At 38.8% G+C, this 15672-nt stretch overlaps 1 protein-coding gene across 3 annotated transcripts in view; it reads right to left on the reverse strand.

Annotated features, from left to right (window-relative positions):
* Window positions 1–4598: 4598 nt before the first annotated feature.
* The window catches only part of PAIP1 (poly(A) binding protein interacting protein 1), a 31214-nt gene continuing 20140 nt past the window's right edge, over window positions 4599–15672 (reverse strand). For 2 of the 3 annotated variants that reach the window (XM_059173930.1, XM_059173932.1), the window contains exons 7-11: window positions 14947–15053; window positions 14218–14335; window positions 13383–13437; window positions 8829–8922; window positions 4599–5791 (exon numbers count right to left, since the gene is read on the reverse strand). In XM_059173930.1, the coding sequence (XP_059029913.1) occupies window positions 5698–5791; window positions 8829–8922; window positions 13383–13437; window positions 14218–14335; window positions 14947–15053 (468 nt within the window). In that variant the 3' untranslated portion in view covers window positions 4599–5697. Of the gene's footprint in view, window positions 5792–7820; window positions 7954–8828; window positions 8923–13382; window positions 13438–14217; window positions 14336–14946; window positions 15054–15672 lie in introns of those variants that run through there. The other variant, XM_059173931.1, reaches the window with a different exon arrangement.

Here is a 15672-nt window from a genome sequence, read left to right on the forward strand (position 1 = left end):
CCGCGCCCTCCGCTCCGGCGGCCGGTCCCCGGCGCGCTCCTAGCGAAAGGCGGGACCGGAAGTAGGGAGGCGGGCTTTCCCAGTCCTGAACGTGGTTGCTTCCCGCTTGGTTTTTACTTTCCGTATCGAGTTGGGACCGTTCCCACCAGGTTGTGATTCGTCCTGTAGCGCCGTTCGGCCAAATGCTAACTACATGAGTGGATTTTAGTGGGGTAATGCTTATAAAATAACCCAAACAAGCTGTTAAAAAAAAAAAAACAGACAAACAGAAACTTGGCCAAAGATAGAGTCCTCTTCCTAATTTGGTACGAAGTCTGTACCTGCACTTCTTTTCTAAAATAGCAAGCAGCGTGTCTGCTAAATTTATTATCATCCGATGTTTATGGGGAACCTACTATGTGCTGGGCACCGAGGGTATAAAGCAGGAAATGCGATCTAGGGTCGAGGGGTGGGGGTTGGAGATTATATGGAATGAAAGGAGTAGACACTAATTTGATCACAGAAGTGGCTAACTGCTCCTAAACTAAAATACAGAGGTCTGTGAGACTGTGTAGTGCACAGACCTGAGGCTGAGGAAGTATTTACACTGAAACCCAAAGGGCAAGTAGGTGTTAGCCAAGTACAATGTGGGGAAAGTGTTTCAAGCAGTGGAAGCAGTCTGTGTTAAGACCCTGAGGCCCAAAGGAAAGATCTTGCCCCCTCAAAAGGCTAGTTTGATTTAAGAATGGTTAAAGAGGGCGCCTGGGTGGCTCAGTGGGTTAAGCCTCTGCCTTCAGCTCAGGTCATGATCCCGGGGTCCTGGGATCGAGCCCTGCATCGGGCTCTCTGCTCATCAGAGAGCCTGCTTCCTCCTCTCTCTCTGCCTGCCTCTCTGACTTCTTGTGATTTCTCTGTGTGTCAAATAAATAAATAAAATCTTTAAAAACTAAAAAAATTAAAAGAATGGTTAAAGAGGGGGTTTAGGAAAGAGAAGCCTGAATGGGGACTCAGAGATAGGCAAGGGCCAGATTATGGACTTCTGAATTATGGGCTTTGTCTTAAAAAGTGATGGCAGTCTATTACAAGGGCTTTTTAGAATTTTTTACTTAGTTATCATACAGTGCAATATTGGTTCTCGAGTGGAATTAAGTGATTCACCACTTATATACAACACCCAACACTCACCACAGTTGCCCTCTTTAGTACCCATCACCCATCCAGCCCATCCCCCACCCACCTCCCTCCATCAACCCTCAATTTGTTCTCTATCCTTAAAACTATCTTGGGGCTTGTTTCCCTCTCTCCTTTTTTTTCTATTCCCACTTCCCATATGTTCATCTGCTTTCTGTCTTAAATTCACGAGTGAGAGCATGTGGTAATTTCTTTCCCTGACTGCCTTATTTCACTTAGCATAATATACTCTAGCTCCATCCACACTGTTGCAAATGGCAAGATTTTTTTTTTTTTTTTTGATGGCTGAGTAGCATTGCATTGTGTATACATACTACATCATCTTTATCCATTCATCAGTCAATGGACATTTGGGCTCTCTCCGTAATTTGGGCTTTTTAAGCAAAGGCAGCAGCACCAAGGAATAAGAAGAAATCTAACTCCTTAAATTCATCTGTTTTTGAAAGTCTGATAAGCAAATTGGCCTCAATCTTATGTAAAAGTTAATAAAGCCACCCGTAGATGCCCTGTTTTCATTGATCAGTAACATCAATTTGTATTACATGCATTGACTTAGGTCCTGTCCTGTTCCCCTTTTTCTTCTCTAATGACTAAGAATCTTCTATTTGTTAACTGTCTACTACTAAGGGGTTTTGTGACGCTATCTGTACTTTAGAAGATCCCTGGAATGTCTGAGTAAAGAACGGATTGTATGATGCAAAGAGATGTGGGGAGCCCAGTAATCTTTTGAAAACACAATGGGAGAGATGGCATTTCAGACTCAAGATTAGACAGTGAGGATGGAGAGCACAGCTCCAAGAAATATTTAGATCAAATTCAACAGTCTTGGAGATAACTGAACAGTGTTAAAAACAGGTCCATGAGTCCTGGTTGGAGCGAGTGGACAGAGGGCAGTGCCATCAATAAGACAGACACAAGAAAATTTAGGGAATAGCAGGACTTTAGTTTATTTGAAGATTTTATTTGGTGGAGAGAGACACCAAGAGAGAGGGAACACAAGCAGAGTGAAGGGAAGAGGGAGAAGCAGGCTTCCTGCCAAGCAGGGAGCCTGATGCAGGGATCAATCCCAGGACCCTGGGATCATGACCTGAGCCAAAAGCAGGCACTCCGCCGACTGAGCCACTCAGACGCCCCAGCAGGGCTTCAATTTTAGAAGTCTTCTTAGTTCAAATATATTAACAAAGGTCTAGAAACAGATTAGAAACAAATCTGGAAGTCAACACTGATAGCTGCTAACTGAAGCTTTAGGAGAGGATTAAATAGTCCAAGGATATAGTGACGTAAGAAAATGTTGACTGAGCTTTGAGGAACACCAATACTTACACATTAGTTAAGAGAATCCCACAAAAACTGAGGAACAGCCAGAGAAAAGGCTATTCTATTCCAGATGCCTAGAGGTTTTCAATTTTGGTGCCCCTTGATAGTGTCAAGATACTGCCTAAAGAACAAGCTAGAGTCAGGTATCTACTGGATTTAGTGGCATAAATGTCCTTGGCAGCTCTACCATGGGCTGTTGTATATAGGGGCAGCAGAAGCTATAGGTCTGAAGAGCAAAATAGGAAGGAAATGGAAAACGAGTATGGGACATTTAAACAATCTGGCTAGGAAGCAGAACTGCAGAGAAATGTGAGGGCCAGATTTCCCCTGATGAGAGGAATGACATGTTCAACAGCTCATGCAAAGGGCCAATAGAGGGATTTGAAAAAGTACAGACCAAGTTAACAGCAGAGTTCATGAGAGCGTGAGAGGGCATGGGATTCGAGAACAAGTGGAGTAGCTGGCCCTGAACAGGAGGGATACTTCCTGTACAAGAGGAGGGATAGAATGAATGCAGAAGCATTTGTGTACATTTGCCCGATTTCTTCTGTGAATCATGAGGAACAGAGTGGAGGGTTTGAAATAAGCAAGGTAATAAACACAGTAGCATTATTGGCAGTGCTGGCAGCTTAGGTGGCAATTGTGAATTTACACTAGTACAAACCTACCAGAAACATGATCTCTAGCTGCCTGGTTGAAGCAACAGAGTTGGGTCCACGCACGGTTAGACTAGGTCAGCCTGGACACATAAGCCTCCAGTTTCTTAGACCCTCTCCCAAATTCTCTAACCAAAGCCCAAGTCCTATTACAAGCCCAGCGTTCCCCATGTGCCTATTCTGCTTTAGTGCAAAAGTACTAAAGCCCACTCTGCTCAGGTACATGTATGTTCCTGGTAGTCTTTGGCTGGAAGGGCACAGACAACATAAAGACAAAAGGTTGAGTTAATGACACAAGTGCAAGATTTTGTACAAACAAATATTTGTACTTTACCAGAACACAAGCCTATGACCTGCACTAACACCTGTGTGCCCTTGTTCACTGGAGACTGTACTAGTAATCTTTACAAGAGATTGAGGACACATGTTTCTGTCGAAGATATGGCCAACAAACGCACACAGGTCTAGCTCTTCCTTTCAGGATATACCGTTACAGTTTTAAAACATATCCACATTTCTTGGTGGCCTCTTATCTGATATGGCTTCAGTGACTCAGAACTAAGACTATAATGGAAGTTAATGCTGTAAGCAGCTTCCAAATGCAGCTTCTTCCTGAGTTTTCTACAATGCCCCCTCTTAAAATCCAGCTGCCATGTTTGTGAAAAGTCCAGGTCACATGGGCAGGCCACGTGTCGGTGGGTCTGGCCAAGTGACAGCTTCCAGTCCTCTCCGCCCAGCCAGCTGTGCGAGTGAAGAAGCCCCCAGATGATTACAGCTCCCGGCCATTTGACCACCTCCAGTTTCCCCAGCTGAGGCATCAAACATTGCACAATAGAAAAAGCTGTGCCCTGTCCAAAACCCTGAACCACAGAACCCAGGAGCATAACGAAACGCTTATTGTTTGAAAACACTAAATCTGGGCGGTTATTTAAACAGCACTAGTAACCGGAACACATGGTGATCCTGCTGGTAGCTGCTGAGTACAGCAGTGACTGGTGACAAGGAGCTAGCAGACTAAGCTGGATGGTTATTCACAAAGCAACTGTGAGAAGTTTAAAGCACATTCAGTTATCATGTACTTGGCCCCTGGTCTATTGTACTGCCCCTTCCCTACACCTCTTCCCTCTCGCCCCCAAGATTTACAATGAGCAGTCTTTGGAGAACTTCAGATTAAGGTAATTATCCACCATATTACAGGAGCCATTTTGAAAAAAAAAAAAATCCTATTACAAGTTCCAAAACTTCCAATTACATATATCATTCCCTTTTACAATAAGGAATCTGAAGGTTGTTTTATATTTGTTAATTTTTCCAAGTAGACTAATAACTGAATTCTTAACACACACTGAATAAGACATCATCTATCCTAGCAGAGTTTGATTTCAAAACACTTAATTTTCTCACATCAAAGTTCAACAGAAATTCTTTAAAATACCAGGATACCACTCCAAAAACTTAGAGGAAAACAAAACTATTTAAATTTTATTTTCAAAGTCTAATTTTAATCCAGACTGAACAAACAAGAAGAAAAGTGAGAAAACTAACTGTATTAGCAGACACAGATGTACCAAATGTAAAACAGTGGGTTATTAACAGAACTATTTACATGCATATTTACAAGCAATCCTTTTGTACATAAGTTTTACTTTTAGTTAGTTGGAAAAAGGCTTTGACATTAGGTACAAATAATTTTTAAATAGGGTGAAGGTGGTACTACATTATAGTAAAAGTATTAGAAAAGTGATCCTCAGGGTGTATCAATTATAAAGCAGGTGAAAACTTGAGTGACAAAGATCTAGTAAAATTCTCTAGTAAAAAAGTCAACGCAACTCATGCTACAAAATAAAAATGAAAGCCATAAATAAAGCAGAATAATGTTCCACGCTTTAGGGTAATGAAGTTGAGGGGTGGGGGCAGGGAGGGAGAGAACAACTCCAATAAATCCGAAGTGAAGAATCCTGGTTGTTTAGTTGGGAGTTTTAAGTCTTTATTTATTTTTTTTTTAATGATATTTTAAAAGCCCTTGGTATCGAATAACATCTGGATATGTGAATCAGTTGTTAATGGTACAATCTAAGACTTCAGTGCTAAAGATTTCATGACGGTGATTCAGATTTGAAACCCAATTCATTGGGCCAACGTAAAACTAAATGAAAGCTATATACTCATCTAAAAAAGGATGCTACATTTTGCAATAATATGTATTTCCAGGCTAAGACTTTTTCCCCTCAAGAAAAGTAGAATTTAAAGGGTAAGCTTCTAACCAACTACCAAAATTTACTTTCAACATTTTATTTATTTCAAAATCGATTTTATTGCAGCCAAAACAGTGGAATTAACTGTACATAATAAACTATTATATATATATACACATTTTAAGTTATAGGGAATAAAGTTTATTTTGGCAGATAGTGTTAAACAAAATTAAAGTTGCATACATTAGTAACATAACTCAACATCCTTAATTTGGTATAAGTGTGACACATTTTCCTGTGTTCTGCTAAATCACCATAACCTAAACTGCTTTATAAAACTGATGTGTTGAAATTTATCTTTACTGCTTTCGCTTACGCTCTGATTCCAAACAAAACTTTTCATAAGCTTCTTCTATCTCTGGGTCCATCTCATCATCAATATCATCCAAGTATCTATGAAAGAAGTAAAGATGACTCATAAGTTTCATGTTTTTCAATTCAGAAATATCAAAGATGCTAAGCCACACAAAAAAGTATGGTGACATAACTTTCTTAGACTGTTATAGAATGCAAGCACTTTTCAGAATTATATACATGTCAGTCCTCCAACCAAACGCTTAATCTGAGGAGTTACATTTTACACTGGATTCTCAGTGTCTTGTGTTTGAAATTAAGCTTCTGTTATCCTTTTAGACATACGTTAAAAAAAAATATTTAGGTTTATCTCTACACCCCATGTGGGGCTCAAACCCACAGCCCCAATATTTAAGAGTCCCACGCTCTTCTGACTGAGCAGTCAGGCATCCAACATACAGGTTAAATTCTTCCCCCCACCCATATGTTAAATTCTTAACCTAATCTAAAAGTGATTTCAAAGTCTCAATATATAAATTTGGGGACTCAAGACTGATAGTATGTTAATAAGTTCACCTTAATCACACTAGAATTAGAACATAATTTTGGATATGCCATTCGCCTCCAATAATGCAAAGTTTTGTTTTTTTTAAGACTTTACTTGACAGAGAAAACATAAGCAGGGAGAGCAACAGGCAGAGAAAGGGAAGCAGGCTCCCTGCTGAGCAAGGACCCCCCCCCCCCCAATGCAGGGCTCTATCTCAGGACCCCGGGATCATGACCTCAGACTAAGGCAGAGGCTTAACGGACTGAGCCACCCAGGCTCCCCTATTTTCTATCTACTTAATATAAAAAAATGATAGGCGTGCCTGGGTGGCTCAGTCGGTTAATTTTCTGCCTTCGGCTCAGGTAATGATTGGGCCCCATGTCAGGCTGTCTGCTCAGTGGATAATCTGTTTGTCCCGTCCCTCTGCCTGTCACTCCCCCTGCTTGTGCTGTCAAATCAGGAAGGAAGGAATGAAGGAAGGAAGGAAGGAAGATGTATTCCTGAAATGACAATTTAGTCACATTCCATCTATTTGGAATCACTTTCTTAACAAGAAGCTAACTTCAAAATCATCTATCTCAGAATTTTCCCAAATATTAGGAAGTCTAAAATGATGAAAAGCAAAGCTTTCCACAGTTAAATATGGGTAGAAATTTTAAAGAACCCATTAAGGATTAAACATACGTATTCTTACTGAATACCCATAGCCATCTTAAAAGACAGGTATTACTATCATCCCCATTCTTTTTTAAGTAATCTCTACACCCAACATGGGGCTCGAACTTACAACCCTGAGATCAAGAGTCACATGCTCTACTGACTGCACTAGCCAGGTGGCCCTACCATCCCCATTTTAGAGATAAAAGAAAAAAGACTCTGGAAGGAGGTTAACTAAATACTGTTTTTAAGATTTGGGTTAAATATGTGGCACAGCCACAATCTGACTCCAAATCCTACCCCCACCTTTTATTTTTTAAAAGATTTTGTTTATTTGACAGAGAAAGACACAGTGAGAGAGGAAACACAAGCAGAGGGAGAGGGAGAGGGAGAAGCAGGCTTTCCGTGGAGCAGGGAGCCCAACGGGAGGCTTATCCCAGGACCCTGGCATCATGACCCGAGCTAAGGGCAGGTGCCTAATGACTGTGCCACCCAGAGGCCCGTCGTTTCCCTTTTTTACACTTTTCCTCTCCAATAACAAAATGTCTATAGGGTCTCCCCCACCCCACAATAATCCCTTCCATCTACATGTATGACAAAACTATCTTGACAATCCTATCAACTGCCGATGGATCTTTTTCTCCTTGTTCCTCCATTTCCAGTACATGTGTTAAAACAGCCACAAGTGTATCAGGGGCAACAGCATGTAATGTTGACCAAGCAGTACCAAGCAGAACTTCAGAGGACAACCTGAAATTCAATGCCAAGAACAGCTTGAACTTCCAGTGGTATACCGGACAGGGCTGAACCTTTTCCTTAATTGGATTTGAGTCCTTACATCCCCATATATTTTTTAAATTAAACTAACATATAAAAACATGATAACATTACAGGATGCCTGGGTGGCTCAGTCGGTTAAGCCTCTGCCTTTGGCTCAGGTCACGATCCCAGGGTCCTGAGATTGAGTCTTGCATCTGTCTCCTTGCTCAGCAGGGAGCCTGCTTCTCTCTGCCTCTGCCTGCCACACTGCCTGCTTGTGCATGCACTCTCTCTCGCTCTGACAATAAATAAATAAAATCTTTAAATTATAATTTAAAAAAATATGTGGTAACATTAGATCTCAAACAGACCTATAAACGTACCTAGATGGGAGAGAGACTAAAAGTGGTTCAACCTACAACACACATGACAGATGAGATGTAAGAAAAATTAAGTCAGATTTAATTTATTCCCTCCTCCACTTAGAAGAAAGAGAACCTAAATAACTGGTCCAAATTCATATAAAGTGCTAAGAGAGCTGGAGGGCTAAACCTCAAAAGTTCTTGGTTCTTCTATAACTCGGTGTAATACAATCTGATGGTAAGGGAGTAGTGGAAGTTTCCTTTATTACAAAGAATAGCAGGTAGAGATTGAAAGATGTGAATGGGACTGTAGCTCACACCTTTCCAGCAATCCAAACACTGCTATGTGGTGACCCATGTTCTCTTTAATCTTAATTCATCCTTAAACAGCCAAGAGCTGAGTCTTTTACTGTCTGCCAGGATGTGGTTCTAAGTATATATGTATTTTCACTTAGTTCTGAAAAGGACTCAAAAAGGGGTCAACTATTTCTACAGATGGAAGAACAGGCATAGTTTGCCTAAGATCTGACAATACTAGAGCTAAACAGAATCTTTTTAACAAAACTATGCTTGAGTATACCACTATTTTAGTTTTCCCCTTCCAGATATGTATACATTTTCAGAATCATAGTCTGTGTTTTCTAATACAATTTCCTGAAAATTTTTGGCAAGCAAGTACACATACAAACTACTGTAACAGCATCAAATCAAAATGCACATTCTTTGTCTGCCTTTTTCTAATCTAAACTCCATCAACACACTATGATCATAGAATGACCACAAAGAAAGTTAATAGCTAAAAAGAACTTACGGATCACCAGCCCCTGATAAATCTGTCCCATTTTCTTCATAATCTGGAAAAAAGTCTTCTCTTTCAAGTAACTCTTGGTATTTCTCTTGGTAATCTACAAAAAAAAATTTTTTTAATTGAATGCTGACAAAAGTCATAAAATAGCCAGTTATCCTAAAAATGCTTTTTAATATTAGTTTTAAGTAGATCCAACATTTAAAGAGCAGGAAGCTTCCAGCTGCATATTTAATAGCTTTTACAAAACTTATATTTTAATAGGCTTGCTTTTGCCACCTGTGTGCTCTTAAATCTTAATTGTACTATTCTCCTAATTAAATGTTGCAATTCAAGGCCACTGTAGATATACCAGAGCACATGTCACAGCCAACGTGTATGCCGCTGATACTCTCTGCTGCTTTTTTCCATAAAACTAAATTTATATTTATACATATGTGTGTGTGTGTGTGTGTGTGTGTGTGTGTGTATATATATATATATACACACACACATACACCTATCTACCTATTTATGTATCTATCTTGTTGGGAAAGAACATGTTTTTCCATATTCCTATTCTTCCTTCCACAAGGCAGGATTTTAATCAAATAGACTGGCCTCTGGTTCCCCTTACTCTTTCCCACGGAAATAAAGTGAGCTAGGTAGCTACCAGCTAACAGCCACTAGCCCCTGTTTCTCAATCAGATTAGCTAACCTAGCAAAGGTTCTGAGCACAGGGGATTTTCTTTTCTCCCCTCAGAGACAGCTGGAAGGTAGCTACCTGATAAATGTTTCAGCTATATAAACTTTCCCTTGGTTGGATTCTTCCAAGGCAATACGGGTAATTTTATAGCTCTCCATCTGCCAACTGTCTTAGGCAGAGTTACTGAGTATCTTTTAAGATTAGCATGTCCGTATGGAGTACTTATCTCTGAATAATAAAACCAATCAGTATGTATTAAAGCTAGTTACCTTAAAATTGGGTTTGCTGTGAACAGCTACCTCAAATTTCAACAATTACACTAGACCATATTTCCCCCAAGATTACCAGTCTCTATAAAGCTAATTCCAGCTTAAAGGATTGATGATATTCTGACATCCAATTTTGGCAATCTGGAGACAATTTTAACTGTAGAACCTTCCTGCAACAAATACTTGAGGTAACAGATTAAGACACTCTTTAAAATGCACAGATGAGTTCAGAAAAAAAGAAAACCCAAGTCCCTTGATGACCAACAAAAAGGGAACTGAAAATCATACATAACTACTCCAGTCAGGAGGCTGTCAGACCACATGCTCTCAGTAATAAAGAGGCTTGGATTGAAAAACCCACAGAAGGTCAGAAAGCAAGGTCTTGGGTCCATGTGAAACGGAGATGGAATTCACGTCCATGAGCCCACCTCTCTCTACATGAATCGCGGCCCTTCAAAGGGGAGGTATCTCAAGCAAGAGGTGGGCCAGGAAGAAAACAAAATGGAAAACACTCTGGTGGCAAAGAGAGATAGCAAAGAAGCTTGCTTGTCTTTTCTTGGGTTTGAAGTAGGAACAATAGTACTCTGAAGAAACAGGTTCCTCAGAGAATTTGTAATAATGGGCCTACACCTTAAATTTCTACTACCCACATATGACAAATAAAAACTTGTTCCAAGTAGGTTTTACCCCAGTGGCTCCTTGGCAGGGATAGATGTTACCATAACCCAAGCCATAGGAGTTTTTGTGAAGGAAAAAAAAAAGAAAAAAAAGAAAAGCAGTTAAAACATGAGATTAATCACAAAGGGCCACAATATACATAACTTCAAATGGCTTAGAAAAGTGTAGACACAAAAAGCGATAAAGCAAAGAGAACAGAAGTTAACAAAAGGTATATCTGAGTAATGGGTGGACAGGTATTCTTTGTATAATTTTTTACTTTTGTAACTTTTCTGTAAGTTTGAGATCCCTTCTAAAAAACTTTAAGACCGTTAAATATCAGATTGCAATGAAAAAAGATCAAAATAAATTTTATGTGATAATAAAAATAGCAGGGTTAGAATTAAAAGACAGAACAAAAACATGAGACAAAAATTAGCATGTTTAGAAACTTCTATAAACAAGAGTTACAAAAAAGCCTACAAAAAACACAAATAGGTTAAACAAATGAGACACAGACAAAGAACAAAGAACCAAAATGATTCAAGGTAACTTTGAAGAATAAGAAAATTTGTCTCACCAGACACAGCAAGATATAAAGGAAAGTAGTAATTAAGACTGTAGTATTGGTATTAAGACAGACAAAAGGTCCACATGCACAGACACAGGAGTAAGATCAAAGTTTAGAAAGGAGGGACACGGTACACATCAGAGGGACATTACACTGAGAAGAGAGGGTGGATAACTCAATACCAATTGCTGCAATAAGAGAACATGGAATATTTAATTCCCACTATATCACATAAAAATAGCCAGTTGGATTAAAGACCTAAATACAAAAAGCATCAAAGACTTCCAGAAGAAAATAGAATTATGGGGCGCCTGGGTGGCTCAAGTGGGTTAAACCCTTTGCCTTTGGCTCAGGTCATGATCCCAGGGTCCTGGGATTGAGTCCCGAGTTGTGCTCTCTGCTCAGCAGGGAGCCTGCTTCCTCCTCTCTCTCTGCCTGCTTCTCTGCCTTCTTGTGATCTCTGTCAAATAAATAAACAATCTTTAAAAAAAAAAAAAAAGGATAAGAAGAAAATGGAATTTGATGGTAATACGGAAACATTCTCGGCCAAAGAGAGCAGGAACAAGACAAATACATTTACACGAAAACTTGATGTTTCTACAAGACTAGACAAACATAATGGAAAGACAGCATATACTGGGAGAAGCCCAGAGTCATTTCTGGTCTATGTAAGGAATCACAAACCAGTTAAGAGACGGAATGTGATCCAAGAGAAGTATGGGCAAAGACTACAACTAAGCCAATTCTTAAAAGAAAGAAAACAACTGTCGAGAGAAACATGAAAAGAAATTATCAGTAGGAAAGGAAACGAAAATCTACAATTTCGTACAATCTAACTGACAACAATTAGGTCTGGTAATAACCGTTGCCAAGGATGAGAAATAGGAACCCTCCCATTCTGCTGGGGACAGATCATGTGGTATAGTCAGACTGGAAAGCATGTTAGCAACATTTAGTGAAGCGGAAGATGCACATAACTTACAATGTAGCAATTGTACTTCTTTACCCTGAAGAACTTCCCACACGAGCTCAAGGACTACTTAAAGAGGGCTGTACAGTACTGTCTCTAGTAACGAGTATGAACCATCCAACTACCCTTAAATAGGGACCTATAACCGGTGCTTTCATCTGAGTGCAGTATTATTTGGCATTTAAAATGAACCAAAGCTGTATATACTTCAATGTGAATAAACAGCAAAAACACTGAATAAGAAATAAGTTGCAAAAAATGTGCACAGTAAGATACCATTTAGGTTCCTGCTACTGTGTGATATTACACTGCTTATAGACTCATAGGAAGTAAAAAGACATCACAATGACCACAACATCAGGATGGTAACTACGTCTGAGAGGGAAGCAATGGAAGGACTGGCGGTGGGGGGTCAGGGCTGGGTCATAAGACAAAGTGGTTTACCAGTTATCCGTAAGGTTTTATTTCTTTAAAAACACCCAAAGTGTGCATTAATCTGGCAAAATGACATTGGTTTATCCTTTACAGTGAATCAAAGTCAGTTTTTTGTAGTTTATATAACAATTATATACATAAATATATATATATTTTAAGATATTTTTTAAAAATCTCCCCACAGGGAGCCCAACAGGGCTTGATCCCACAACCACGAGATCATGACCCAAACAGAAACCAAGTTGTCATATGCCCAAAAGACTAAGCCACCCAAATGTCCCATATGATTTTTATATTTTGAGTGTTTCAGAATTTAAAGTTGAAAGTTAAGCAGTACTTCTTTCCACCTTCTTTTAGGAACCGGATAGTCAGTGCCTTCTATCCAGAAGAAGCTAATGGGAAAATTCCAAATGGTTCTAATTTTCATGAAATGAGAAAATTCTCCCTTGCTCATACTGTAGTTGCATTTATCACAATTAAAGCAATCTTTATATAAATGGCCCTTTTCTGGAAGGGGAAGTGTGCGGAGATTTAGATTTTAATTAACTTTGACCTACTATTAATGAAACCCTTAATTTTAGTATCTGCAAGTATTAACCTACAGTAATGACTGTTGTACTCTATGTAGTGAGCTAGAACCATCTTCCCCTTCTATCTTAACTACCTGAAAGCTAATTTCATAAAAATGAAATTATCAGAGAAAATATAAAACAAAAATGGTTGTGTTTGAGGGATTCTTCCAACCCACTGACCCACTGTGTGTTTTAAGACACTGTACAGTCAGACTTTCCATTTGCATGGTTCAAAGTGGTTGTCCCTGTAAAGAATATTTTATAGGAGAAAAACATTTACCCTCATCTTAGAACAATGTGCCCACTACAAAAAGCTACAACTCCGCACTGGTGAGGGTATGGTTTTCTGGAATTCACGAGATTACCAAGAAACTGGGGGCAAAGCCTGTGAAACGGCCTACCTGGATCAGCCGCGGTGAAAGGAACACCATCAGAGGTATAAAATGTTGGTTCATTCTAGGATGGATCAAAGTGATACAAATATGTAAGCATTTCAAAACTGATTTTTTAAAGCATATTAATTAGTGAGGCCTGGCTAAGGTCACTCATCTGCACTCAATAACGCAGGCACGCACGAGAAACTAGCTTCCTGATAGCCATTTTCATCTCATTGGGAAAGTCTATGATTTTCAGATTTCTATTCTATTTTCTCAAGTTCCTATGGCTATAACCCTGCTGTCTAGTTGGTCCCACTCATGATGAACGGTTTTGCTGTGTGCTGTGATTTAGCATTGTGTCAACTTATTTTTACTTGTGATTCTCCCCTCCCCACCATTTTTTAAGGAATTTCCAAGGCTGGGGTCTTAGGAGCATTTCTCCATTGTTGTGTTAGGTTTGGTCATGTCAGGAGCTTCAGGACATTACTGGTATGGGGATCACTTTTATTTTCTTAATTTACTATAAAGTGCAAAGTCAAGCAGCTCTTTGGTTATAAATTCCCTGGAAAAACTTCTTTCCACAATCCCACACAACTCTGTTCAAGTCACCGATTTCCCTTTCCAGTCGATGGATCTTTCTCTAATCCACCCTTTCCTTAGAGATTCCATGTTTCTTCCTCTATTTACCTGGCCTCCTGGTTGCCATGTGACCCTAAGCTAATGAAAAGAATTACTGCATTAAATTCTGAGTTTTGTGTTTTTTTTTTTTTTTTTTAGAATACCTTTATGTCCTTATCCAGAAGTTTCTGAAATTGGATCCAAGCAATAAATAAAACTTAAAATGCAAATGCTGGCATACCATAAAATAGTTAGGATCATTTTCAGGTGTTGCTTCTCTGTATGTTGAGGTTGCATGAACTCTACCCCAGTTACTTGACCGGAGTTCTACAAGCTTCAAGAGCATTTGTTTCACTTCTCTGCAGAAAGAAGTTGAAAAGGAATTAAGGGTATCCACCAAAGTGTTGTCAGACTCTAGATTACCACAGATTCTTAAAACTATGTTTCATAAATTTAACATGTGCATCTAAGTGCTTTGATTTTTTAGACACTTGCTATACTGACATAACACTTTTTAAGCAGCCTTGAAAGTTGTTTCATCTAACTCTGACTACATGGTTCTTAAAGGCAGTGGCTATCCTGCATTTTTATGCTTCCAACTGGACTTAAAACAGCACTTTATCCAAGTATTTACTGAACAATTTAAAGTCTGAATCATTTTACTTTCCAATGGACTCCTATCTCACCACAGGAAAATCTTAACCTTTTCAATTTATAAATACAACTGGACAAAAAAGGTCAGGTGAACACAAGTCATAGCTAAAATATTATACCTCTGAAGAAAATATTCTTCTGTAGATATGTAAGATTTCAACTCTTTTATAAGATTATAAGATTTTATAAGATTTGTAAGATTTGTAAGATTTTCAACTCTTTTATAGCATATATAAACTCTTTTTATAGCATATATAACAGACGAAAAACAATCTCGACAGAAAAAGAAACTGAGATCGGCTGGCTAGCTACCCACCTGCTGCAATTAGCATCTAGGACAACATTTTCAATTCTCTGAATGACTTCTTCCATATCAGTCTTTCCTTTCTCCTTCCAGGCATCTTCCAAAACCGACCCTGTCAACTAAAAAAGCAGATAATCAGTAAAATACGTAAGTTCTATTAGAAAATTATTAGTAGCAATTCAAGCATTCTTTGAATAAAATGAATTTGATAAGTTAAATATCCCAAATTATTCTCCACCACCTAATAGTCAGGAATCTCTAAAACCCTGTTTTTTCTGATTGAGAGAAACTAAAGCAGAACCTGAATCACAGGTTTTATGTGTCAATGACTATAGGATATATTCTCTATGGAAGTTAGGCTATAATATTTTAATCAACCTTTTACTTTTTGAAATACACAAAAAGTATGGAAGCTTTGAATTAAAAAAAAAATACAAACTTCAGGGGAAAAAGATTTACAGATATAAAACAGTAATTCATAGAAACAACAAAAAAAGGCTAACAAATGTGAAGAAATGCTTAAGTTCACAAATGATCAGGAAACCACAAACCGAGATTTTTGTTTTTACTCATCCGTCACCTATGACAACACAAACCCGGGTTGATCATATCCATCACCGATAAGAATATGGGGAAAGCAGTATACTTTGTCAGTAGGACAACAACCAAACACATATCAGTTTGGCATTTAGAAGGAAAACTTGACATGACTTCTCTAAATAAACTATACGATGTTCA

Source organism: Mustela lutreola, chromosome 5, assembly GCF_030435805.1.
Source record: "Mustela lutreola isolate mMusLut2 chromosome 5, mMusLut2.pri, whole genome shotgun sequence".
Classification (NCBI taxonomy): domain Eukaryota; kingdom Metazoa; phylum Chordata; class Mammalia; order Carnivora; family Mustelidae; genus Mustela; species Mustela lutreola.